Source organism: Panthera tigris, chromosome F3 (assembly GCF_018350195.1).
Source record: "Panthera tigris isolate Pti1 chromosome F3, P.tigris_Pti1_mat1.1, whole genome shotgun sequence".
In the NCBI taxonomy this organism is placed as follows: Eukaryota; Metazoa; Chordata; class Mammalia; order Carnivora; family Felidae; genus Panthera; species Panthera tigris.
In genome coordinates this window covers 27,713,439-27,741,020 of record NC_056678.1, presented here as the reverse complement: position 1 = coordinate 27,741,020, position 27,582 = coordinate 27,713,439, and the positions used below count along the sequence as shown (strand labels likewise).

Genomic DNA, 27,582 nt, shown 5'->3' with positions numbered 1-27,582 from the left:
TGTCCTTGAGCTCTGGCCTGAATGCTTAAGTTATCAGTCAGAACAATGACTCCAGCTTGCCATCATCATTGTTTCTAAACCAATCAAACTTCATTGCCAGTGTCTAGTTCAAATTTCCTTTTATCACTGTAGGGTTTTGATCATAAGATAAGCATCCCCAACACAGAAGTTTTTTCCATACAAACACAGGTACAAAGAAATTCAGACCCCAATTTGTGATAACATCTCTTTTTCCTCTCATCACCATTTTCCCTTTCAAAAATTATCCTGATTGTGTTTTTTTTTTTTCTTAATTTCTGCATTGTACCCAAGGGTCAATCCATTACCCCACTCTCTCCCTTTTCATCTCTGCCATACTCTAAAAATTGAAAGACCAACAAACATGGAAGCTCTGACTATAAAGCTGAAAGTTAGTAATATTTTTGCTCTCAAGTTAGGAACTGTGCCTGGAATACCTGGAAGAAGATCTTACTTCTCATGCACTGTGATGTGAATAAAGAGCACTGCCTCTAGAAGAGGGGTACTCTATAGTGAGAATGAAAACAATGTTGTTTTCAGACGGTGTTTCAAATCCAAGCCTTTTTAAAATATTACAGTTGACATATAATGTTGTATTAGTTTCAGGTGTACAACATAGTGTTTTGATAATCCTATACATTACTCAATGCTCACCATAAGTATAGTCCCCATCGGTCACCATACTTTATTATGATATTACGGACTATATTTCCTATGCTGTACTTTATATTTTTAGGACTTATTTATTATATAACTGCAAATTTATACCTCTTAATCATTACCCATTCACCTATTTCAGCCATCTCCCACCCTCCCTCTGGCAACCACCAATTTGTTCTCTGTATGAGTTTGTTTCTGTTTTGTTTGTTCATTTTGTTTTTTAGATTCCACATATAAATAAAATCATATGGTACTTGTCCTTCTTTAATTTATTTCACTTAACACCATACCCTCTAGATCCATCCATGTTGTCACAGATGGGAAGACCTCATTCTTTTTCATGGCTGAGTAGTATTTTATTGTTTATGTATACACACACACACACACACACACACACACACACACCCCACACCCTCCTTATCGATTAATCTATTGTTTCTCTTCAGATCACAAACATCTTTTGTCTTTTTCTTTAAAATGAAGATATTTATTTTCAACTTGGTTAATAAAATCTAATTCACACAGCTGACAGATTGGATATATACAGAGAAAAACTATATTTTCCAACTCTGCATAAAAAGGACAGGACTTAGACTTAACTAAATCAGTCCTATACTATTCAAGGTTTGCAGTCACAAAAAGGAAAGAAATGAATTAACTTTTCCCTCAAATAATTCCTCTGTAATTTCAACTTGGTCATTTATTCAACATAGTCTACTATGTGCTACATTTTCACTCACAAACTTCAGCAACAGTAACACCCATTTTATTTTTAGTACCATATTAATATAATTCTTGCATCTTTTAAAACTACAGTTGGTATAAAATAATTTATATTTGTATTACATTCTAGAGTTTACAAACATATACATATATAATCTCAATGAATTATAATCTTCCTTCACACCTTTAAAATGACAATATACTACAAAGCTGCATAAGTAAATCATATCAAATGTTATGATATCAAATATCATATTAAAATAAGATTTTAACAATAAAAGACCAATACAAGTATAAAGAAATTAACATGCCATTCCCTTTTTACTTGCTCCAAGACAATTCCATATTAGCACGGTTGGTTCATTTTCCCAATTTAAGCTTTTAAAAAATACACACTAAATTTCCCTATATTGTATTTCAATCAATTGCCTAAGCTGAGACTACAATGTCATAAATAAAGTACCTGATCATAAATTTCTCAAAAGACATAAAATCAAAGACACCCAACACCTACAAATTAAATGCAAACACAAACAATGAAAAAGAGTTATATAATTTTCAAGCTGATCAGTTAGTTAACCAGTCTATTCTGAACCGACTTAGTCTTCGTCTTTTCTGTACTGATATTAAGATTATAACCATGCACCAAAATCATCTTGGTCTAGTCTTTTCATTTTATGTTTTCTTATAAATTATGGAGCTATGGGAAAAAAGTCAATCACCTTTCAGATGTTTGACTGCAAAAGCACTTCTTAGAATAGCAATGATATGAATTATTTAAATACAGGACTCTCCATGAAATGAAGGCTATCTGTAAAACAGCATACACTTAAACTAGGGAATATATTACAATATTTCAAATACCTAGAAGATCTCAAGCCCCCTATGATTCTATATTTGCACAGCTGATGAAGAACTCCAATATACAGAAATTAAAAAAGCAAAACAAAAAAAGGCCTAAAAAAAGCAGGAACATAGCTTTTACTTTTTTATACAAATACTACATCCATAACATCTTATTATATCCAGGCATTAAGAGGCCATTTTATTTGTATTCACTGTAAAATATATTTGTACGAATATATAAAGTTAAGTTGAACTGATTTTTTAAAATGTTATTTTGAGAGAGAGATGTGCATGTGCACATGTGCACAAATGGGGGAGGGGCACAGAGAGGGAGAGAGAGAATCCCAAGCAGGCTCCATACTGTCAGTGAAGAACCCAATGGAGCGCTCAATCTCTCAAACCATGAGCTGAAATAGAACTGGATGCTCAATTGACTGAGTCTCTCAGGAGCCCCAAGTTGGCATGATTTTTAAGTACATGATTGAAGTGACATTTAAAACCAAATGCCATTGCATGGAGATGGATAAAAATGTTTAACTATTCAATTTTTTATTCAACCCATTTCTTAAAAGTGTTATCTGAATAGAAGTACATTCTAAGTTTTCCCATATTTCAGAGCTTTTGCATTAACTTCTAGAAATAACATAAACAGAAATTTGCAATTTAAGAATTATTGTCCTGTTCATTTTGCAACTGATATTTTCTTATTCCAACATGATACAAGTAATTAAAAGTTAATCTGTCATCTTGTAAGGAAGGAGATAATTGACACTTCATTCTTTTCCAACAAGCATAAGGTAATAAAAAGGCTACAGATTTTATCTAAGCATAAGAATGATCAAAGAAAAAATAAGTGTGGTTGGTATAACAAGTTGTTGAATATACATGATTTTCAGCCTCAGCAGAGGTTTATATCAATGTGTTTCTTCAAAAACCTCTTTCACACATGCATGCATACACATGCACACACATCTGTACATACAGAAAATGTTTACATCTCTAAGTACTAAAGTTGTGCACTTAATTATATCTGATGTGCTGAAATTTTAGCAATTTATATAGAAATAGGACAAGGCCTGATCTGAGGGGTTCCAACTAATGTCAAACTCATCCTTTAAGCTAACATATGCTCTGCTGGGGTTATCTGGGTACAAAATATGTTAACTCTTCCATTACTTCATTACTCAGAGTTGGTTCATCTGGGTGGACGATACCTGGCAAAAAGCCAGAGTAGGAAATGCTCACACCTTACTGATAGACCAAGACTGTCTCAGTATCAGAAGGTGACAGCATCAAGTACAGACTCAGCTGAAGCACCCCACCAGGCATCCCTGGAAACTCTGGATAAAGCCAAAAGAGGTTACTTGTTGGACTAATGGACTGATGGACTAATGGGAAATATCCCCATTTAAATTTCCCTGGGACATACTACAAAGTGCGTGTGTAGGGGTGTAGGGGTGTGTGTGTGTGTGTGTGTAAAATCGATAATTGTAAAAATCATAAAATGATTTCTATTTTTTTAAGTCATACCTATGACACAATAATTGAATTGGATGACTTCATGATTTTACACTGATCAACAGAAATGCTAGAGGAAGAAGGTAAAAATAAGTAATCTTGAGTTTGACGAGAAAATCACATTCCAAAGTAGATCATTTCTTTTAAAACTTCAGAAGATGACAAATAATTAATCATTATTATTATAAGATTTCAGCGGGATTACACCATTAGTTTACACTAAGTAATGCAGCCTGAAAAGGCTCAATAAATCACCCCTAGTTTTACAACACAAATAGATCTGAAAAGAAAACAAAGACTATAGCACTTGGAAATACAGAAACCTAGTACAGTACTAGAGTAATTGATCCAGAATAATTCCATAGAATAAAGCATATACAAGAGAAACACTCTGTGACTAGAAAAATTAATTCATAGAAAGGACACAAAGATTAGTGATAAAAAGGATTTAGCCAGCTATTGTACAAATATCAGACTTTTAAACATTCAATCTTTCAACATGTAAAACTTGTGCACATGATCCAAATTTGGGGGGATGGGAAGGGAAATCAACTTTAAAATTTATCCATCTAGGTTACCAGAGGGGATGTGTAAAGTAGGTGAAGGGGATTAAGAGTACACATATCTTGACAAGCAAAGAGTAATACATGGAGCTGCTGAATCACTACACTGTACACCTGAAACTAATAAAACACTGTATGTTAACTGCACTGGAATTAAAATTAAATTGAAAAAAATTATCCATCTAGGTTTATAAAATTTTGATATCCAAAACAATGTTCAGAATTTTAAAAACATTAAATAGGGGACAATTACAAGCATTTTTTTTTAAGTAAGCAATACAAATAGGATTATTTGGGATGCAATGTTAACACTATATGTAAACACAACTTGGCTATTTTTTAGGTTTTAATATATCTCATTTCTTAGTAATACCCTCAAACTGCTCTGCTACAATTACTGATATTGAATGCTAAATGACAGCAAGTAATATGAAGGAAATTTAAAAGACATGTATACATACACACAAGAAACTAACAAACCATCACCACCAAAGTAGAAGTTCTAGATTCACTCGATCAAAATATTTCTTATAATCTTATACCTGTTTTAAGAGATTAATACCTACATTGATATCAGTTTACACATACATATACAGTTGTTCTTACTTACAAGGTTAAAACTCTGAAATTATAATATTCAGTCCATATTAAGATTTCTCCTCAGAGGCACCTGGGTGGCTCAGTAGGTTAAGCGTCTGACTTCGGCTCAGGTCATGATCTCATAGCTTGTGAGTTTGAGCCCTGCATCGGGCTCTGTGCTGACAGCTCAAAGCCTGGAGCCTGCTTTGGATTCTGTGTCTCCCTCTCTCTCTGCCCCTCTCCCACTTGCACTCTGTCTCTGTCTCAAAAAGAAATAAACATTTAAAAAAAAATTTTTTTTTAAAGATTTCTCCTCACTGTAAATCTACATTTTTTTAAATGTTTATTTCTTTTTGAGAGAGAGAGAGACAGACAGAGCATGAATGGGGAGGGTCAGAGAGAGAGGAAGACACAGAATCTGAAACAGGCTCCAGGCTCTGAGCTGTCAGCACAGAGCCCTACGCAAGGCTCAAACTCACAAACCGTGAAATCATGACCTAAGCCAAAGTTGGATGTTTAACCGACTAAGCCACCCAGGAGCCCCTCTCCTCACTGTAAATCAAACATTAAATACTTCTAAATATTTTCAAACACTGTGAATTCTTACCTAAAACATTACAAAGACTTCAATTTCAGAACAAAGAGGACACTTTTCAGTTATTTTACAATTTCTGATTTATTAATGATTCCGTCAATATTCACTTATATCCAGTGTAAATACAAGGAGTAACACTATGTTGTCAAGAAAGAATTAAAGCTATAAAGCCATACTGAAACAAATCTGTTGTATATTTCTCTTTTAAAAGTTATAAAATATGAAGTTATTAGACTGGCTTAAAATACAGGAGAAATCTATACCAATTATACATTAAGTTTGCAATATACAATTTTGCTGACTTTTGTATCATTATGTTTTTAAAATAAATGGGGAACAAAAATTATCTTCCTTCACTGGGTTTCAAATCCAAATTAACAGGTTTTTCAAGCCCTAAGTTTAAAAAAGCCCTGTGTCAAAACTACTGTATGATGGGAAAATGCTATGTTAAAACCTAAGTATATGTTAACAAGAGTAGGTGGGACACATCTCATTAAAACAAAACAAAACAAAAAACACAAAAAAATTTCTCTAAATATATTTTCCTTTTACTTAATTTAAAATTATAGACTACTAAGAATTCCACTAAATTTTTTCAAATATATGAAATATTTAACCCAATGAGAAACTGAAAAACTGGAAGATGACAACATTTATTTATTATGTCCATGTACTGCAAGAAGAAATATCAAAACAAATACACATTATATAGCAGTGTCTGGTTCCAGTGCAATCCATTCCCACCAATATCAATGAAAACATTAGAAGTTTATCCCAAGGTAATTTTGCATGAGATCTATGATGAAAAACTACAGTGCTATTTAAAGACAGAATGTTAGTCCTAAAACCATTCATGTATTTTAAGTTATGTCACTAAATTATTTTTTTAACAAAGAATCAACATGTCACTCAATTCTGCATACACACACATACAGGCATATGCACACCACTTCTTCCTTTCTTCAATTGGCAAATATAATAGGAGAGGACAAGTAAATGCAAGAAGGAATGTGAAAATACCCAATGAATACATGAGATGATTATCCTGTTTGTCAATTCTCCCCTGAAACTAACCAAAACATTATACATTTTTTAACCACAAATGGGGACCACTAGATTAAAATGGCAAATGCAAACACACACATACACGCATGCACACAAGTATTACGAATTCTACAGCTCCATATTGTACAACCCTTTATAAAATCAGTAGGGTAGACCATTTTATGTTTTTATTAATACACCATGCTTCTCTGTATCAGAAATTACCTATACATGGAAGCTAATCAATTTGACCCTAAGTATATTCAATATTTGTTTCTAATAACAAAACATATTATAATAGAGTTCTACTCTTAGAACAAATGGTTTTCCAGTAGAAAAAATAATCTATAATCTGGAAACTAGATAAAATGCATTTTCAATTACTAATTCCTAACTAATACACTTAAGTTGTTTTTTAATTAAAATAAATCTGAAGGGCACCTGGGTGGCTCAGTCGGTTGGGCATCCAACTCTTCTTGATTTTGGCCCAAGTCGTGATCTCACAAACATGAGACTGAGCCCCACATTGGGCTCTACACTGCACATGGAGCCTGCCTGAGATTCTCTCTCTTTCTCTCTCTCCCTCTCCCCTTCTTCTCCCCACCTTGCACTCTCTCTCTAAAATAAAAAAATAAAATAAATCTGAAATAATAACCCACTCCAAAAAAAACTATTTCTAGACTATTTCTTCTGCCTAAGTCTTTAATATCATAATTGAATTATGTCTAGTCAAATGTGTAATTGCTTTACTCACAAATAAATATATCCTATTCTACTGCACAAAGAAAAAAGTCTTAAGAATTCTTCTGTAAAAGAAAATTTTAATTACACAAGATACTAATTTTCTAATAAATTTAATTACCAAATGAAATTTATATCGCTTATTTTCCTTATATGAATTAAATAGGAAAATAAAATCCTTTCTCATTTTTAGTTCTCATCTACTATTCCAAGGCTACATTTTTGGATGTAAAAATAAAAGATGTTCTTTATTGAAACTATATCCTTATTTTTCATCAAAACATTACATTTTGATATATTAAATAGAGATAAAAATTTTTTAAATTTCTAACCCTACAGTTACTATAATGTGTGTCTATAAGGGAAACAAAAACACAAAATAAGCACAAAATAAGTCTATTAACATTCACAGGAAATCACAGTAACTTTAAACTGTGAAACACTGCCCTCTACAGTCCACTGAATTAAAAGACAATTCAATTTATCTAAATCACCATTCAATCCAGCCAAGGAATTTTGGACATTCCTGCCTTGTTTTTGTAGCAAGATTCTTCTACACTACATAAAGCTCTTTTTAAAAATAGGTTTATCCTAGGGGCGCCTGGGTGGCTCAGTCGGTTAAGTGTCCCACTTCGGCGCAGGTCATGATCTCACAGTTCATGAGTTTGAGCCCTGTGTCGGGCTCTGTGCTGACAGCTCAGAGCCTGGAGCCTGCTTCACATTCTGTGTCTCCCTCTCTCTCTGCTCCTTCCCTGCTCATGCTGTGTCTCTCTCTGTCTCAAAAATAAATAACCATTAAAAAAAAATAGGTTTATCCTAGATAAATGCCTATTTCAAATATTCTTAAATTTTAAAGTTTCTCCTCTCTGGCTCACCCAAAACTACATGTGCAGTTAAATAGGCATTAACTTTCATGTTCCTGCATAAGGAATACACTACTTAAGCCAATTAAAATCTAACCCAATTAATCCATATACAACGTACCTGAGAAAACATGAACACAAGCCATATAAAAGAGGAATAAAGACACTGCATTCAGAATTCAATGTATACAACGTCTTAACTCAATTTCCTATTACCTTGGCACTATTATAATTGGGAAAGCTATATAAAGCAAAACAACCCTTCCCCCAGCATCACACATGACACAACTGCCAGATCATTTCAATTCAACATTTACTGATCCTCTTCTGTTTCAGATACTGTCCTGCTACAAGGAATATAAATATAATCTTAATTTTGGGTAAATTTGTAATATAATAGAAATGAAAGAAAAATTAAATTCAAAGTGCTAAGCACAAGGGTGCTTGGGTGGCTCAGTCGGTTAAGCATCTGACTCTTGATTTCAGCTCAGGTCATGATCTCTCAGCTCCTGAGTCTGAGCCCTGCTGTGCTGATGGCATGGAACCTGCTTGGGATTCCTGTGTAAATAGGACCTACACACCTCTGTAAACCATAATCCCCACAACTGTGTAAAAATTCCAACCCACTCATTCTTTTATGTTAATGGCCTTGTCTCTGCAGGCGTTTCTCTTTTTTTTTTTTCTTTTTTGTAACCTTGGTCTAAAAAGCTGTAATCAGGATCATAGAAAAGGTCAGAGCTAAAAAATACATTTATAATCAACATAGATTATACTTAAAACTGCAAGAATGGTAGGGAGAAACATCAACATAAGCTGAATCCTTGGGCAAAACAGTATTTAATCATGCAGACTTCATGCTTTATGAATATTTCTATCAAGTCAAAAATGGCCTTTACCACATTCACAACTTCATTCAAAATTCACTTTCCCTGTGTGTTCCCTTCAGCAACACTGTTAGTCCTTAACCATAAATGATGAGTTTTCTATTTATCTCAAGGTACTTTTTTTTCAGGAGTTAAAATAACACCATGCATATCTCATGCTCTATAAATGCTACTGAATTAAATAAAGCAATCCCCCTAATACTGAGTATAAGTTATGCCCTGGAACTTGAAGCAACAAGAGAGGAGCCAGAAAAGGGTTAGAAATACCTCCTATGAGACAAATATAAAAAGATTAGAGTTATTTGAGAAAGAAGAAATAATCTAAAAACTATTTACTAGATTCCTTCTATGGCATTGCCCAGTGGGCAGCATGGCCAGGATATATAGATGAACCCAGCATGGTCCTAGGCTTTCAGGAGCCTGTGGGCTAGACGTATTACCATCAAGAAAGGTTAGATAAGGCTCTTTCTAATGTGAGAGTTTTAACATATGAGAGACTGTAGCCTAAAGAATGATTCTCTAGCATAAGGCAGCCAATGTGCCTTTCATTAAGCACATTAAACTGAATTGGTACCCAATTCAATACCAGTAAGTAACAGCCAAAAAAAGTTAAATCTGAATGATGAGAAAAAGATCAAAGATAAATTTTTGGCAAAAGTAAACATATCTGCCCAGTATTTTTTAATGTAAATTTTAAAAGTTATGACTACATTTATAGGTAAATATACTTATTTCTTTAGATTTATTTATTTTTGAGAGACAGAGAGAGAGAGTGAGTGCAAGCAGGGAAGGGACTGAGAGAGCGAGAGCGAGAGAATCCCAAGCAGGGTCCACACTGTCAGCGTAGAGCCTGATGCAGGGCTCAAACCCATGAACCGTGAGATCATGGGTAAGTATATTTATACATATGAATTTATGTACTCTATTGTTCAATTGATAGGTAGGACAATGCTATAAAAACCACAGATGAATATAGAAAGTTTTACAAAAGGCTAGATGGCTACTGGACAGCTAGATAACCACTTATTTGGCTATCAGAACAAAAGAGAATGGACTATCAGTTCTCTCATTTATGCTATTTATCTTCATGTACAATACACGAATATAATACAACAGACACTAGTCTAAAAGTCATCACACTAGTAAGGTAAAGAGAAATAAAGTTATTAAGATCCCAAGTAAACATAAAAGTTTTAAAAATCTAAGGAGTCAAAAAAAAAAAAAAAAAAGAGCAAGAGACTAGATGGTGAGAACCAAGGTATTAACGATACCACTGAAACATACTGAAAGCCTTAGAAATTCCTAAGAGCTGGGGCGCCTGGGTGGCTCAGCTGGTTAAGTGTCCAACTTCAGCTCAGGTCATGATCTCACCATTCCCGACTTCAAGCCCCGCTTAGGGCTCTGTGCTGACAGCTCAGAGCCTGGAGCCTGTTTCAGATTCTGTCTCTCTCTCTCTCTCTCTCTCTCTGCTCCTCCACTGCCTGTGCTCTGTCCTCTCTCTCAAAAATAAATATTTAAAAAATTAAAAAAATAAAATAAAATAAATTCTTAAGAGTAAAATCCCATCTTATTCATAGTGAACTTTGCTCCCTCTGGTGGCCACAAGAGGTTTTACTAGAGTAGGCATGGAGGTAGAGAGCAAATACAACTGCAGGAACTGTCCAGATTAACCTCCAACTATATGTCAAATAAATGTTCAACCTATGAAGACCATTTTTTTAAAAGAACGAATTTATAGTTTAGTCTTATAAAGGTATCCATGCATAATTACACAGTCACAAGTGGATAGATACTTCTGGAAAATATAACTGAAAGAGTATATGATGTGTGGGGCAATATAAAGTTTCATTTGATAGTCTGATAGTCTTCTATACTGTTTGAATTTTTATTTGCATATGCCTATATTACTTTCAGTAAAACATCACTTTTTGGACAATATAGACAAACACCCGAACTTTCTCACAAATTTACAATTAATGAGTCTATTCCTCTTATTCAGAGTAAAAGCCATAATCCTTAGGGTAGACTATTCCCTGTGCTCTACTCTACCTCTTCCTACTTCTCTGCCCACCTCCCCATCGCCATATATACCATTCAGTCCTTGCAGTTTCAAAAGCACACTAGGCATGATTCTGTCTAAGGTATTTGCACTGGCTGTCCCATCTATACAGAATGCTCTTCCCCAGACAGCTATATGGCTCACTCTTTCACCCCTTCAAATCTATGCTCAATGTCACCTTTTCAGTGAGCCTTCCTTGACCATCATATTTAAAATTGTAATCCCACCTCCTGTACATCCTCTCCCACTTTCTTTTCATAGCATTAATCACCTTCAAATACACTATAATATTTACTTATTTTATTACTTATACTTTATAAGCTCCTTAAGAGGAGGAGAGGTTCTCCTTTGTTCATTGTTATATGCCCGGCACCTAGAGCCATAATTTGCACACAATAAATATACAATTAATGAGAATTAATGGATAATATCAGTAATACCTTAACAAATATCCAAAATAGGACCAAAGGCCTCATTTTATATTTAGTTCAACATGAAACAATAATCTCTTACAGATTAGGATAAAAATTTAATTATATATGCAAAATGCATGATATTAATCTTTTGATAAATGAGATTTACAGAGAGAGCATTGTGTGTGGGGTGTGTATGTGTTTATTTTTGCCTAATACAGGACAAACAGATAACAAGCTCAAATTAAATCATTTTGCTATAGTGCTCAAAAGCCATCATATGGGACTAAAAAACAAAACAGTATTTATCACACTATGCACCTTGGAACAAGAATCTTTTCAAAGGAGCTATAAAAATATCAAATATTAGCTAGAAATTATGGAAAAACATTTAATTCTTTAATTTGGAAAATATACTCTTCTAGAACTATTAATATATTTATCAGGCTATAAAAACATATCTTTTTTATCCAGAGTGAGAAATGTATTAAAATTGTTATAGGACTTACAATTTGGTGTTCCTACTTTATGTCAATGATACCTGTTGAGAAGCAAGGTGGCCACTTCAGAACAGGATTACTGCATGGTTCAGAGCATTCACGTTAAAAAGAATCCTGATCTCCCAAGTGACTAAAGTCAATTAGGTGGCAGTAAGAAAAAGTGAGCAGGATACAATTATTCTCCAAATTCACCAAGGTTTTTACAAAATGGTATTGAATATTTGTTAAAACATCAAATTATACACTTAAGATTTATACATTTCACTGTATATAAATTTTACCTTAATAAACAAAAACGCCCTGTTAAAAAATAGTGAACTTCAGTTAATAAGCTTGTTTTTCACAGTACTATAGGTTAACAATTCTGAAACTACTTTCTGTGTAGACGAAGTTTGAACAAATAAGTAAATATAATGAGAATACTGGGAGCCAAGATTGTGTTGGAGAAAGGAGTTACAAATACGGGAAGAGGAAAGACTAAAATGTACCCAATGTAGTGTTGGGTTGGAATTAGAGGTATGAAAATAAATTTGTGGTTTTTAATATATAAGCACATAAATACATAAGTATAAATATAGGAGATATGAGAGAGGGTTAGGCAGGTGTGTGTGCATACATACACACATATGTCTGTATCTATAGTCTGGGTTAGGTACTATACAAATACATACATGAGTATTGTGTATATGTAGAGGTTAAGTATATACGATGTGTATGTGAATACTATTTTATATTTTCAAAGAACCAACTCCTGGTTTCATGTATCTGTTTGTTTGGTTTTTTAAGTTCTTACATCATTTACTTCTGCTCTCATCTTTATTATTCCCTTCCTTCTGCTGGTTTGGGGTTTTGTTTATTGTTCTTTTTCTAGCTCCTTTAGGTGTAAGGTTAGGTTATTTGAGATTCTTCTTGCTTCCTGAGGTAGGCCTGTATTGCTATAAACTTCCCTCTTAGATCTGCTTTGGAGCATCCCACCCAAAGGTTTTGGACTGTTGTGTTTTGATTTTCATTTGTTTCCAATTTTTTTTTTTTTAATTTCTCCTTTGATTTCTTGGTTGACCTATCCATTGTTCAGTGGCATGTTATTTAACCTCCATGCATTTGTGGTGTTTCTAGTTTTTTTTCTTTTGGTTGATTTCTGATTTCAGCATTGTGGTCAGAAAAGATGCATGGAATGACCTCAATCTTTCTGCATTTTTTGAGACTTATTAGGTGGCCTAATAGGTGATCTATTCTGGAGAAGGTTCCATATGCACCTGAAAAGAAAGTGTGTTCTGTTTCAAGATGGAATACTCTGCATATATCTGTTAAATCCATCTGGCCCAGGGTGTCATTCAATGCCACTTTTTCCTTGTTCATTTTCTGTTTGAATAATCTGTCCATTGATGTAAGTGAGATGTTAAAGTCCCATACGATTATTATATTACTATTGACTAGTTCCTTTATGTTTGTTATTAACTGTTTTATGTATTAGGGTGCTTCCATGTTGGGTTCATACATATTTATAATTGTTATATCTTCTTGTTAGATTGTCTCCTTTATTATTATATAGAGTTCTTCTTAGTCTTTTTTTTACAGACTTTGTTTTAAAAGTTTATTTTGTGCAATATAAGTATTGCTATTCTGGCTTTCTTTTGATATCCATTTGCATGATAAATGTTTCTCCATCCCCTCACTTTCAATCTGCAGGTATTTGAAATAAGTCTCTTGTAGGCAGCATATAGATGGTTTTTTTTTTTTAATCCACTCTGTCACCCTGTGTCCTGATTATAGCATTTCATCCTTTTACATTCAAAGTAATTATCAAGATATATGTACTCATTGCCATTTTGTTACTTGTTTTGTGGTTGTTTCTGAAGTTTTTCTCTGATCCTTTCTTCTCTTTCATGGTTTCCTGGTTTTCTTTAGTGATAGATCTTTTGTTTTTATCATTTGCATATATATTAGTGGTTTTTGATTTGTGGTTACCATTAGGTTTGTATATAATATCATCTGCACAGAGAAGTCTATATATTAAGTTGATAGTCATTTAAGTCTGAACCCATTCTTTACTCTTCCTCACATTTTAGGTATATGATGTCATACTTTACACCCTTTTGTTATTTCCTTGACTGCTTTTATACAGAAATATTTATGTTTACTGCTTTTGTGTTTCTTACTTCCATACTGTCACTTTTGGTCTCTCCTTTCCACTCAAAGTCACCTTTAATATTTCTGGTTTAGTGACTAAATAAAAAAAGTTAGACTGTTAGACTAATGTGGTTTCCCTTGTATGTGTCTGTCTTGTCTCATTAAATTTTTTTTTTTTAATCACTACATTTTGCCATTTTAGTTATAATGTGTCTTGGTGTGGATCTGCTTTTGTTGATTTTGTTGGAGTTTCTGTGTGGCTCCTGGATCTGGAGATCTGTTTCTTTCCTCAAATTAGGGAAGTTTTTGGCTATTATTTCTTCAAATACATTTTCTACCCCCTTTTCTCTCTTCTTCTTCTGGAGTCCCTGTAACATGAATGTTATGTTTGAGGGAGTCACCGAGTTCCCAAAGTCTATTCTCATTCTCCCTAATTTTCTTTTCTCTCTTTTGTTTAGCTTGATTACTTTCCATTACTCTGTCTTTGGGGTCATTAATTCGTTCTTCTGCTTCTTCCAGCCTGCTCTTCATTCCATCAAGTGTATTTTTTTATTTCATTTATTCAAACCTTTATCTCTGCTATGTTATTCCTCATCTCTGTTAAGGGTCTCATTCATGTCTTCCACTCTTTTCTCAAGTCCAGTGAGTATCTTTATGATCATTATTTATTTCTTTTAGTGAGAGAGAAAGAGAGTGAATAAGTTGGGGAGAGGAGCAGAGGGCAAGAGAAAGAATCTTCAGCAGGCTCCACACTCAGCACAGAGCCCTATATAGGGCTTGATCCCACAACCATGGGATCATGACTTGAGCCAAAATTAAGAGTCACATTCAGCCAACAGCCACCCTGGCCCCCCGTGATCATTATTTTAAATTGCCTATCAGGCATGTTACTTCTATCTGTTTCACTGAGATCTCCAGCAGTGGCCTTGTCCTGTTCTTTCATCTGGAACAAATTCCTCTCTTGTCTCATTTTGCCAAAGTTTCTGTGCCTCTTTCTCTGTGTTAGAAAAGTCAGCTACTTCTTGTGTTCTTGAGGGTAATGGCCTTATGAAGAAGACGTCCTGTAGTGTCCTGCAGTGTAGTGTCCCCTATTTCCCAGGACCTGGTGTTTCAGGGAGTGCCTGTGTGCTGTGTGCTGTGTGTGCTCTGCTGTTGTGTCCTGGCTGCTTTTTCCTTCAGGACAGTTGTCTGCAGAGACTCTCTTTGCCTGTTGTGGGCAGTGTTTTGTCCCTGGCCTGAATGTGGTTAAGTTTTAAGTAGGTGTGCTCTGATCTGCTTGTGAAATGTGACCTGTCACCACTGCCTTCAGAACTGAGGTCCTGCAAAACTCCCAGAAGGGAGATGTGGTATGGACAACAGTCTGGGCTGGTCTTTTGGGGAGGGGTCCTGCCATCCTGGGACTGAGACAAGCCTGACTGGGAAGGGTGGTTCCAACAAAACATGGGGCAAAGGGCTTGGTGTAAGCAAGTTAAGTAGCAAGTGTTGGTGATGGGCTGGTTCCCACAGGCTCTGTTCTTATGCTGTGGGGCAGGTGAGGGCAATGGCATCTGCCAGTTCCTTTGTTCCTGGAGGGATTTCTCCATGAATTCTGCCTCTCTGGCATACACTGTGAGATGAGCTAATAACTTTCCCACTGTGCCAGAGGCGCTCTTCAGATCATTGTTTCCACACTATACATCCACAGGATGTTTGTCCTGCTTTCTCTCCAAAACCAGCCCCAATCCCTACAGGCTCTCCCAAGCCAAGCCCACCGACATTGAAAAGTCAAGGCTTTAAGCCCTGCTGGTTGCAAGAGTTCATGAAATCCAGCCCTTCTTAAAACCCTTCCAACCCAACTGCTATGGAGATTCGTTTTCCCCATGTGCTCCCCTGTGTGCTAGTCTGTTTCTCACTCTTCTCCGCAACCAAGGCTCCCTTCCCACTGCAGTGGCCACAACCCATTTCGCTTCCAAACCACGTCTCTGTACTTCCTACATTCTTGGATATGGCCTCTTTTCTGCCTTTAGTTATGAAGTTTGTTCTGCCAGTCTTCGGGTCAATTTCTTAGGTATTTAGAATGACTTCATAGTTATCTAGTTGCATCAGTGGGAGAAGGTGATCCTAGGGTTCTCCTACTCCCCTGCCATCTTACCAAACTCTGCCAATATGTTTTACATCTTAAATTTACATGATATTCTATGCCAATTATACCTCAAAAATCAGGGTGGGGGGACAATTAAGATGAGGTCTGAGGTGGACCCCAAATTCAATGACTGGTGTCTGTGTGAGAAAAAGGAAAGGGAAATTTGGATACAGACACGCAGGGAAGAAGGCCATGTGAAGACACAGGCAGAGACTGGAGTTATGCTGACACAAGTTAAGGAACGCCTACGGCCACTGGAAGCTGGCAGAAGCAAGGAAGAATTCTTCCCTACAGCCTTCAAAGATAGCATGGCTCTGCTAACACTTGATTTTGGACCTCTAGCCTCCAGAACTGTGACAGAATAAATGTCTGTTGTTTTCAACTACAAAGTACCAGTGTTTGGTACTTTGCTATGGCAATTCTAGGAAACTAATATAGCCTATAACAGCATGTGCCAAAAAGTAAGAAACTGCTCAAAGAATGATGGACACATATCAAAAGGACACATGAACCATCTTGAAGGAGCTCCCAGTAGCCAAATAACTAAGGATGAGTAATGGATTATAACTCACTGAATAAAACAGAAATCCCTAAGTATATACAGTACTGATATAAATACATGAAATGCTGGGAGAGGCAATCAGCACATTCTCTGTCAGTAGGCCAGGCTCTGACCACTCTCTACCTAGGCCATTTCTCAGGGTTGTGTGTGCAGCAAGCAACCCTCAAGGATGAGGTAATGTCTTCCCAACTCCTGACAAAGAGCAGGCTTGCTTCCACCTACTATAAAAGTGGTGAATCCCAAAAGTTCAGTGCTCCTTTGCTATAGCACAACCGACTGCATATGTAGGAATCCATCTAGGCCCACCTGCATCACCCCTGTGGGACTTGGGGGATGTGAGAAACCAATGCAAATCAAATGAATCTCATGCAGTTTGCCATGCCATGAATAATAAAGTCCTTTGGCTCAGACCCAGGAGTCTTGTACCTCTGCCAGCATCTAAGAAACAGTAACAGGCTAACTTATTAGTTTGCAAGTAGAGTACAATCCTAGATCTTTCATAGTTCTTGAAAATGAATAAGTAAATAGAGAAAAAGGGAAAGCCCACTTTTACAGCGGAATGCCAAATAATAAATGTAGAAGAAATGATGGAGTTGAAAAATCATTAATGGATGTTAAAACTAGTGGATGAAATCTGATTAGGAAAAGGACACATAGTCTCAAAGTATCTCCTCACAAATTACTAATTACAAAGAGAAAAATAGGAACGTTACAGTAGAGAAATCAGGCAGACACCATGTTAAGCAAGTGATCAAAGTTAACATAACCAATATTGGGACAAATAAACATCAAGTATCTCCTGGTATGATGCATTGAGGACACAATTCTGTGGTATTCCTCCTAAAAATGTATAATCTGAATCTAATTATGAGGAAACAGCAGACAACGCCAAACTGGGGACATTCTACAAAAGAGCTGGCCTATATTCTTCAAACCTATCACAATGAAGAAAGAAAAAGAAAAGCTAAGTAACTGTTGCAGACTAAAAGAGACTAAAGAGACAACTAAATGCAGTGCATGATCCTGGACTGGATGATGGATCAGAATGTTTTAAAATAACTTTGAAGGATGGCACCTGGGTGGCTCAGTCGGTTGAGCATCCAACTGTTGATCTGGGCTCAGGTCATGATCCCACAGCCATGGGATCAAGCCCTGCATCAGCCTCTGCACTGAGTGTGGAGCTTGCTTGGGATTCTCTCTTTCCCTCTCCCTGTGCCCTTCTCCCCACTTGCATGTCTGTGCATGTTCTCTCTCTCTCTCTCGCTCTAAAAATAAATAAAAATAAAATAACTATAAAGCAGATTTTTAAAATAAATGATAAATTTGAATATGGACTATGGATTCAACAGTGATATTGAATTTAATGTTAAAATTCTTGATTTTGAGAAAAGAGAACTACTGCATCCTGTTGACCAGAATGAAAATTGGTACAGCCAAGACAGGAAACAGCATTGAGATTTCTCAAAAAATTAGAAATAGAACCCTCATACAATCTAGTAATTCCACTCTACATCTAGAAGAAATGAAATGAGAATCTTGAAGAGATATTGGCACTCCCATGTTTGCTGCAGCATAATTCACAACAGCCAAGATACAGAAACAACCCAAGTGTCTACCTATGGATGAATAGATACAGAAGATGGATAAAGAGCTTGGGTAGTTCAGTTGGTTAAGCACTTGACCCAATTTCAGTTCACGTCATGATCTCACAGTTTGTGAGTTCAAGCCCCGCACTTTCAGTGCAGAGCCTGCTTTGGATCCTCTGTCCTCCTTTCTCGTGCACATGCTCGTTCTCTCTTTCTCTCTCTCCCCAAAATAAACAAAAAAATTTAAAAAGGCAAAAAAAAAAAAAGATGTGTTATATGTAAACAATGGAATGTTATTCAGCCATGAGAAAGAAGGAAATACTCCCATTTGTGACAATATAGATGAACCTGGAAGCTATTATGCCAAGTGAAATAAATCAAAGACAAATATTGTATGATCTCACTTATATGCAGAATCTGAGGAAATTAAAAAGTCAAACTCAAAGAAGCAGCGAGTAGAGTAGGTGGTTACTAATGGGCTGGTAGGGAATGGGAGATGGGGAGATGTTAGTCAAAGGGTATAAAGTTGCAGCTGTATAGGATGAATACATCTAAAGACCTAATATACAGGTATGATAGGGGTGCCTGACTGGCTCAGCGAGTAGAGCATGCAACTCTTGATCCTGGGGTCATTAGTTCAAGCCCCACATTGGATATGGAGCTTTAAAAAAAATAAATAAATAAATAACATAAAGGCATGATGACTTCAATAAACAATACCGTACTGAATACTAGAAATATGCTAAGAGAGTAAATATCTGGTACTCTCATTACAAAAAAAAAAAAACTATATGGGAAAGGATATATTGATTAGTTTGGCTGTAGTAACCATTTCACTATATGTATATCAAATCATGGTATGTACCTTAAGTATATACAGTTAGTGCGTGTGTGGGTGTGTGTGTGGGTGTGTGGGTGTGTGTACAATGCCCCACAGGGACTCTGAGGCCAGGGATTTTAAAAAAAGGCAATTTCAAAAGAACTCATAACACCAAAAAAGTCCCAATTTTTATAATTATGGTGTAGTTATAGAAGAGAAAGTCCTTGTTCTAAGAAATAATGAAGTATTTAGTGGTAAAGTCTAAAATGGTTCAGAAAAATTTTGAGTGTATGCATGTAAATAGAATGCTAAAGCAAACATAAATAACTGGTGTATCTAAATAAAGACTGTCCAAAAGTTCTTTGTACTATTGCTGAAACTTTAAAAAAAATTTTATTGGGGCACCTGGGTGGCTCAGTCAGTTGAGCATCCAACTTCAGCTCAGGTCATGAGTTCATAGTTCATGGGTTTGAGCCCTGTATTAGGCTCTGTGCTGACATCTCAGAGCCTGGAGCCTGCTTCGGATTCTGTGTCTCCCTCTCTCTCTCTGCCCCTCCCCTGCTCATACTCTCTCTCTCTCTCTCACAAAAATAAATAAATATTTAAAAAATTGTTTTAATTATATCAAGTATACATTTGTTAATAACATACCATTACTAGTTAATATAGTGTTAATGTATTATATATTTGAAATCTGCTAAAGAGAATAAATACGAAGTGTTCTCAGCACACACACACAAATGGTAACTATGAGAGGTGATGAATACATTAATTAGTTTGTGGTAATCATTTCACACTGTATACATATATCAAATACACCTTAAATATATATAATTTTTATTTGTCAAAAAAATAATAATTTATACCAAAATAAAAACTCACCCTTCTTCCCTGGCAAAAAACCAAATAAGGCAAAAGAATTGCCTTGATTAGACATTCAACAGCACATTCTTGAGATAAGATGAAACATAACAGAAAACATAGTCAAGGGTTTACATTTTTTAATGTTTATTTGTTTTGAGAGCAAGCAGGAGACGGTCAGAGAGAGAGGAGAGAGAATCCCAAGCAGGCTCCACGCCACCAGCAAAGAGCTCAACACAGAGCCTGAACTCATGAACCATGAGATCATGACCTGAGCTGATACCAAGAGTTGGACACTTAACTGACTGAAACACCCAGGCGCCCCTCAAGGGTTTACATTTTAAAGCATTGCTCATTCCATACTTCATTTTATACTTCACTCCATGGAGCTTTGATTAAATCAGTAGCTGCTTTTATTTGAATTTTTCATGCATATACACATCCGTAAGTTTACATGCAATATATACATTTTATATATATACACAAATATATATGTGTGTAAATACATGTAAATATAAAATGTCAGCTACAGAACAGATAGCAGAGTGGTGAAGAGTGGGGGCTCTGGACTCCTATACATAAAAGTGCGTATCACAGCACCATCATTTTTTAGCTGGCTAATCTTGGATAAGATACTAAGTCACTGTGCCTGAATTTCCTCATTTTTATTTTATTCTATTTTTTTAAAGTTTACTTATTTTGAGAGAGAGAGAAAGCACGTGTAAAGGGGAAAAAGAGAGGGAAACTGAGAATTCCAAGCAAGCTCAGTGCTGTCAGCACAGAGCCCCACACAGGGCTTGATCTCACGAACTGCGAGATCATGACCTGAGCTGAAATCAATAGTCAGATACTTAACCAATTGAGCCACCCAGCTGCCCCTTTTTTTTTTAAGTTTATTTATTTAAGAGAGAGAGAGGGAAAGCAAGAGCAGGAGAAGGGTAGAGAGGGAGAGAGACACTTACACTGAGCCACCCAGACATCCCTAAATTTCCTCATTTTTAAAATGAAGACAATAATAGTTTCTAATCTAATTTTTAAGATTCTCATGAAGATTTCAAAGGATGATACATATAAAGAGCTTAGCACATTCAGCAATGAGAGGCATTATTATTTGTTTACAGAAACTAGTATCAAAAGAAAATGATTTCTTTAACCTAAAAGATAATGAATGAATACCAAATGTCTTGAGATTTCAGTTATGATCAACTTCATATCAAAAAGAAAGGGGAAAACAGCTGTGTCAAAGCGGACCAGCTCAGAGTGCTTAAATTAAAAACAAAAATGTAAACAGGGCACCTGGGTGGCTCAGTCGATTAAGCGTCCAGCTCTTGATTTCGGCTCTAGTCATGATCTCACAGTTCATGAGATCAAGCCCCACATCAGGTTCTGTGATGACAGCATGGCACCTACTTGGGACTCTCTCTCCCTCTCTCTCTCTGCCCCTCCCCCACCCATGTGCTCTCTCCTCCTCTCTCAAACATTAAAAAAATGTAAACAAAACATAAAATTCCTCTTTACAACTAGATTATGGATGTCAAAATATTTTTAGAACAATGTATTGAAGAATGATCTTTATTTGAAAGTACCTTTGATTCTGCTTGGTTTATTCAAGTTTATGTTCAATAGGTGAGATTTGGATTTTTTTTCTTGTTTATTTTTAAGAGAGAGAGAGCAGGAGAGGGGTAGAGAGAGAGGAGGACCGAGGATCTGAAGCGGCTCTGTGCCAACAGCAAAAGAGCCCAACGTGGGGCTCAAACCCCTGAACCACGAGATCATGACCTGAGCCGAAGTCACGTGCTTAATTGACTGAGCTACCCAGGTGCCCTGAGATTCAGATATTTTTACTTTTTAATTTTTTTTAATTTTTTTTTTAACGTTTATTTATTTTTGAGACAGAGAGAGAAAGAGCATGAACGGGGGAGGGGCACAGAGAGAGGGAGACACAGAATCGGAAGCAGGCTCCAGGCTCTGAGCCATCAGCCCAGAGCCTGACGCGGGGCTCGAACTCACGGACAGCAAGATTGTGACCTGAGCTGAAGTCGGACACCCAACTGACTGAGCCACCCAGGCGCCCCTCAGATATTTTTAAAAAGCATCCTTACTGCCTGTTTAAATTTCCATAAGGAAGAATTATCTAACCACATGGACTCTGTAACCATTTGTAAGAGTGAGAGTTAACACAACTTTATTTAGTAGTAATTAAGGTACTGAAGGTAAGAAATCATAATTTTTGTCATTTACCAGAAGTTATAAACTCAAGGGTACCTAGGTGGTTGAGTTGGTTAAGCATCTCTTTTTTTTATGAAATTTATTGTCAAACTGGTTTCCATGCAACACCCAGTGCTCATCCCACAGGTGCCTCCTCAATGCCCATCACCCACTTTCCCCTCCCCCTATCCCCCCCCCCCATCAACTCTCAGTTTGTTTTCAGTATTTAAGAGTCTCTTTGGGGGGCGCCTGGGTGGCGCAGTCGGTTAGGCGTCCGACTTCAGCCAGGTCACGATCTCGCGGTCCGTGAGTTCGAGCCCCGCGTCAGGCTCTGGGCTGATGGCTCGGAGCCTGGAGCCTGTTTCCGATTCTGTGTCTCCCTCTCTCTCTGCCCCTCCCCCGTTCATGCTCTGTCTCTCTCTGTCCCAAAAATAAAATAAAAAACATTGAAAAAAAAAATTTAAAAAAAAAAAAAAAAAAAAAAAAAAAAAAAGAGTCTCTTTGGTTTCCCTCCTTCCCTCTCTGTAACTTTTTTTCCCCCTTCCTCTCCTCCCTGGTCTTCTGTTGAGTTTCTCAGAATCCATATATGAGTGAAAACATATGGTATCTGTCTTTCTCTGCCTGACTTATTTCACTTAGCATAACACTCTCCAGTTCATCCACGTTGCTACAAATGGCCAGATTTCATTCTTTCTCATTGCCAAGTAGTATTCCAATGTATATAAGCGTCTGACTCTTGATTTGGGCTCAGGTCATGATCTCATGGTCATGAGACCAAGCCCCACGTCAGGTTCTGCACTGAACATGAAGCCTGCTTGGGATTCTCTCTCTCTCTCCCTCTGCCCATCCTCTGCTTGTGCTTTCTCTCTCTCTCACAATAAATAAACTTTAAAAAAAAAAAAAAAAAGAAGTTCTAAACTCAAATGTCTACATGGGCCAGCCATCAGAAACAGTCAAGTAAAATCAACAGGGAAGAACTAAGACCACAGTGACTGACAAGTACTCACCAAAATGCATTCAAACTCAAGGTTTTTTTTGCTTTTTATTTATGTATTTTTAAATGTTTACTTATTTTGAAAGAGAAAGCAAGCACAAGTGGGGGAGGGGCAGAGAAAGAGGGAGAGACAGGATCCCAAGTAAGCTCGGCACTGTTAGAGCAGAGTCCAATGTAGGGTTTAAACCCACGAACTGTGAGATCCTGACCTAAGCTGAAACCAAGAGTAGCATGCTTAACCAACTGAGCCACCCAGGCACACCCTCCTTGTTTTGCTTTTTAAACATTGTGCCATATGTGTTCAGGCTGAGTTCAGCTCAGAGGGGCACCTATACTGACCACTGAATTTCAGATATGAAGTCCTTAGGACCTCTATGATATGTATTTGTATGCAAACTTGTTTTATAAAAGATATTAACAAAATGGAATATTTCTGAAAATGAATATTCACGCACATCAAAAACATCAGGAAATGTTTCAATGACTTCAAAAAGCCAGTCGTATCATCAAAGATACCCTAAGCTGGTTATCTCTCCCTGTCTATAGTCACAATTAAGATAGATTTTTTTATGTCATAAGATATAATCTTTAAGACATTTTAAGATTCCATGACTGGGGCGCCTGGGTGGCTCAGTCGGTTAAGTATCCGACTTCGGCTGAGGTCATGATCTCATGGTTTGTGAGTTCTAGCCCTGCATCAAACTGCATGGACAGCTCAGAGCCTGGAGCCTGCTTCAGATTCTGTGTCTTCCTCTCTCCCTGTCCCTCCCCCACTCACACTCTGTCTCTCAAAAATAAATAAACACTAAAAAAAAAAAAAAAAATTTAAGCAGGATTCCATAATTAATAGAACAAACTTCCTTCAAACTGGTAAAACATGTGTACCAATGAAATCAATTATTACCCAAAAAATCTGAAAATCGCTGTATTCATTCATTACTGAAATGTTTTGTCTAAGTATTATTAATAAAAAGTAATAATTTGCATTTTTTTAAGCTTATTTATTTTGGAGAAAGAGTATGAGCAGAGGAAGGGCAGAGAAAAAGAGAGAGACAGAATCCCAAGCAGGCCCCACACTGTCAGTGCAGAGCCTGATGCAGGCTTGAACTCACGAACCATGAGATCATGACCAGAACTGAAATCAAGAGTCAGGCACAACCCACTGAGCCACCCAGGAACCTCTCAATTTGAATTTTTTACATGATACCAAAGTAGTCTTTATTCCACCAAAATACCTGTCAACCATGTTTTTAAAATTTTTTTTCAAATAAAATAGCAACCCCACTGTTATTAAGTTCTTTCTAGATGTTCTCCAATAAGTTACCAGGAAAAAAGCGTACGCTTAAGTGAACAACATCCAATACCCCCAAGGTCCAAAGTAATCTCTTCCCACGGGATTCCCTAGCACTCATATTACTACTGTTTTATACTATAATCATATTTTGCTATGTTTTATCTTCTATAACATACTTTAAACTATACAATGGCAGAAAGCATGTCTTACACACATTTTATCCCCATCAAAAAGCATTTTGTACATGTACAGAAAGTGTTCATAAAAAAAATCCAAGAGAAACCTACCATTTTTCAAGATAATGATTATCTCATGTTAAACTCTTTCAAATTCTGACATGAACGGAGTTTTTACAAAATTGAAATTATGATTATACTTTTAAAAATTCTCTATAATTCAGAGGAGTTCTCAGAATCAGTAGCTGGTTATGTTAACATTCAAGCAACAGCATTTTGAGACAAGCAAATATTATAATAACTTTACAATCTTTTAAGAAAATAAAACTTTAAAAATGTTACTTAAGCCTACACTTGGTTTTAAACCTTTCTTTGAGAGACGAAGATCATGTTTTTGGAAAGCATTATTTACAATCATCAAATCTTACCTGAGGATTCCAACCTGGATCTAATTTCTTAACTACTGCAATGTATTCCTGCATTGCTTGACTGGGGCTTGAATCACCAAGTGCTTTCCATGCTTCCCTACAGTAAAGAATATCCAAAATGACCTATCATTAACTATGGAAATAATGCAAACAGCACATTCCTTTTTGGTATTAAAAAACTGGCATACACATTTTAAGGATGTGGGATATAGATCTAACAAGCCATAGATGAGTAGGTCTCTTTTTGCATTTACCTTGGTCTATACCAATGCACACCTTATATCCCACCACCTAAGGAGCCTTTTTAAACATTTTTTCCTAATCACCCTCCCCCATGAAATTTTAGTAACACAGATACATTGTATAACAATTGAATTTTGGAAGGCCACAAACCACTAGAATATCCAAGATTTTATAACTCCCCCAAACCCACCTTTCATCCCTATTGAGAATGTATGATCTACAGACCAATAAAAGTAGTTTCCACCTTTTGAATTAACTGTGCTTATAGCATTTCAGTAACATAGGAACTAATCAGCACAAGAAACAATATTTCCTGGGAAAATACTTCAAACTTCTTATTTAAGCTGTGAGAAATACACCTTTCCCTTCTGCTGTTATCTCATCTGTAAGCTGCTAGTAGTGGGTCCTGAGACAGGGACTTCAAAGTGAGGGGTGGTAAGGACAGAGATAAGAATTCTAATGAGTAAGAAAGTAGGGACTACTTGCAATATAAATACCAAGAGTAATATTTTAATCCTGTGCCCCCTTCTGGGTCATCCTTTTCTTCTTTTTTCTTCAAGCTGCCAAGACAGGCTCTTTCTTGGTTTTGTCCTCCCAGTTCTGCTTCCAACCAGGAAGTAGATCCACTGATCCAGCATAAAACACAATTCAGTGCCACAGGTTTTTACCACCTTCCTGCTCCCATAATGAACATAACATCTTTCTGAGGTTTTCCAAATTTATTTTTACTGACTCTCCTGAGTCAATAAATGAATACATCCTAACACTCTATCTCTAAATACATCAGCATATTTCAAAGTGAGGAAATTTAACATCAATACCATTATATAAATATATAGACTACCTTCAGATTTCCCTCATTACCCAATAATGTCCTGTATAGATTTCTTCTCCCAGACCAGGAGCCAATCAAGATTCACACATAGCATTGATTTCATGTATCTTTATCTTTTTCTGTGTTCCATGATATTGACATTTTTTAAGAGTCCAAACCAGTTTTATAAAAGATCTATCAGTTTGGATTTCTCTCACTGTAGGTTTCCTCACCTACAGAGTTCTTGCCAAAAATGATCAATCATGATTAGAATCAGGTTAAATGCTTTGGCAAGAGCAATATATAGGTGAGTGTCCTTTACCATGCATCACATCAGGGGGCACATAACATCACTTTGTCCCATCATCAATGATAAGATTAAAGACCTAGAAGCAATATCTCCCAGTTGTCTTCCTTGTAATTAAAAAGTAAACGCTGGGTCAGAATTGTGTAAATGCTGCTCCTCAGTAGTTTTTCATCTAACGGTTTCAGCATCCACTGATGATTCTTGCTTGAATTATTATGTGGTTGTAAAATCAAAACTTTTTAAAATTGCTAAAAACAATGAAAAAATAGGCAAGCATATAGGAAAAAATAATGCTGAAGTTATGAAATTTCTTAAGTTAAAACAAAAAAACTCACAATAAAAGTTTCATCAGCTATTCTCTACAACGGTAATAAAGTGTCAGAGAACTAGTTGTCATCATTAGCAAAGAAAGATGCTGCCAGAATGTAGATCAAAGCAATGCTTCCTTTACTGAGAATGTCCTACACCAAAAAAAGCTGAACTAAACAGGGGCTTAATGACATAACTGATTTACATTAAGTTCAAGCTTTGCATCTCTCTCTTTACAGCTGGGTAACAGTCCAGAGAGGCAACTTGTCAGGGACCACATTTTGAGGAGCACTGCTCTAAAATGTAAAGTTAGAATCCTTTTCTAGCACCCTTCTCTCTACAACCATATATATTTTTTAAACCCTATCCTTTATACTGTTAATCCCAAGACTGACACTCCAAAGTCCTTCCTTCTGTAACTAAGGGTCCCTGTTGTACACGATTGCTCTTTTTTCACTTAGGTAAGAGTAAATAAGGCCTCATATGATAAGAAGGAACTTCTGAATTATAAGTAAAAAAACTGGGGAGGGTATAATTTTTTCTTATGGATTCAGGAAAGAAATGGACTCAGTATCTTCCCCCCCCACTTTCTCCCCAACAGATTATTATAAGCACGTCTTCACTGTGGTGTGGGTAGGGCAAGGAACAGAAGAGCAATAGAAATGAGAAGATAAAATTGGGGCAGGGGTGAGGAGTAAAAATGAGGATTTATCCTGTTCTCT

At 36.3% G+C, this 27,582-nt stretch overlaps 1 protein-coding gene across 3 annotated transcripts in view; it reads right to left on the bottom strand.

Moving 5' to 3' along the window:
- Positions 1 to 27,582, bottom strand: part of ACBD6 (acyl-CoA binding domain containing 6) — a 203,191-nt gene that overhangs the window by 168,128 nt on the left and 7,481 nt on the right. For all 3 annotated transcript variants that reach the window (XM_007096192.2, XM_007096193.2, XM_042975537.1), the window contains exon 3: positions 25,188 to 25,284. In XM_007096192.2, coding sequence (XP_007096254.1) covers positions 25,188 to 25,284 — 97 coding nt within the window. The remainder of the gene's footprint in view (positions 1 to 25,187; positions 25,285 to 27,582) is intronic.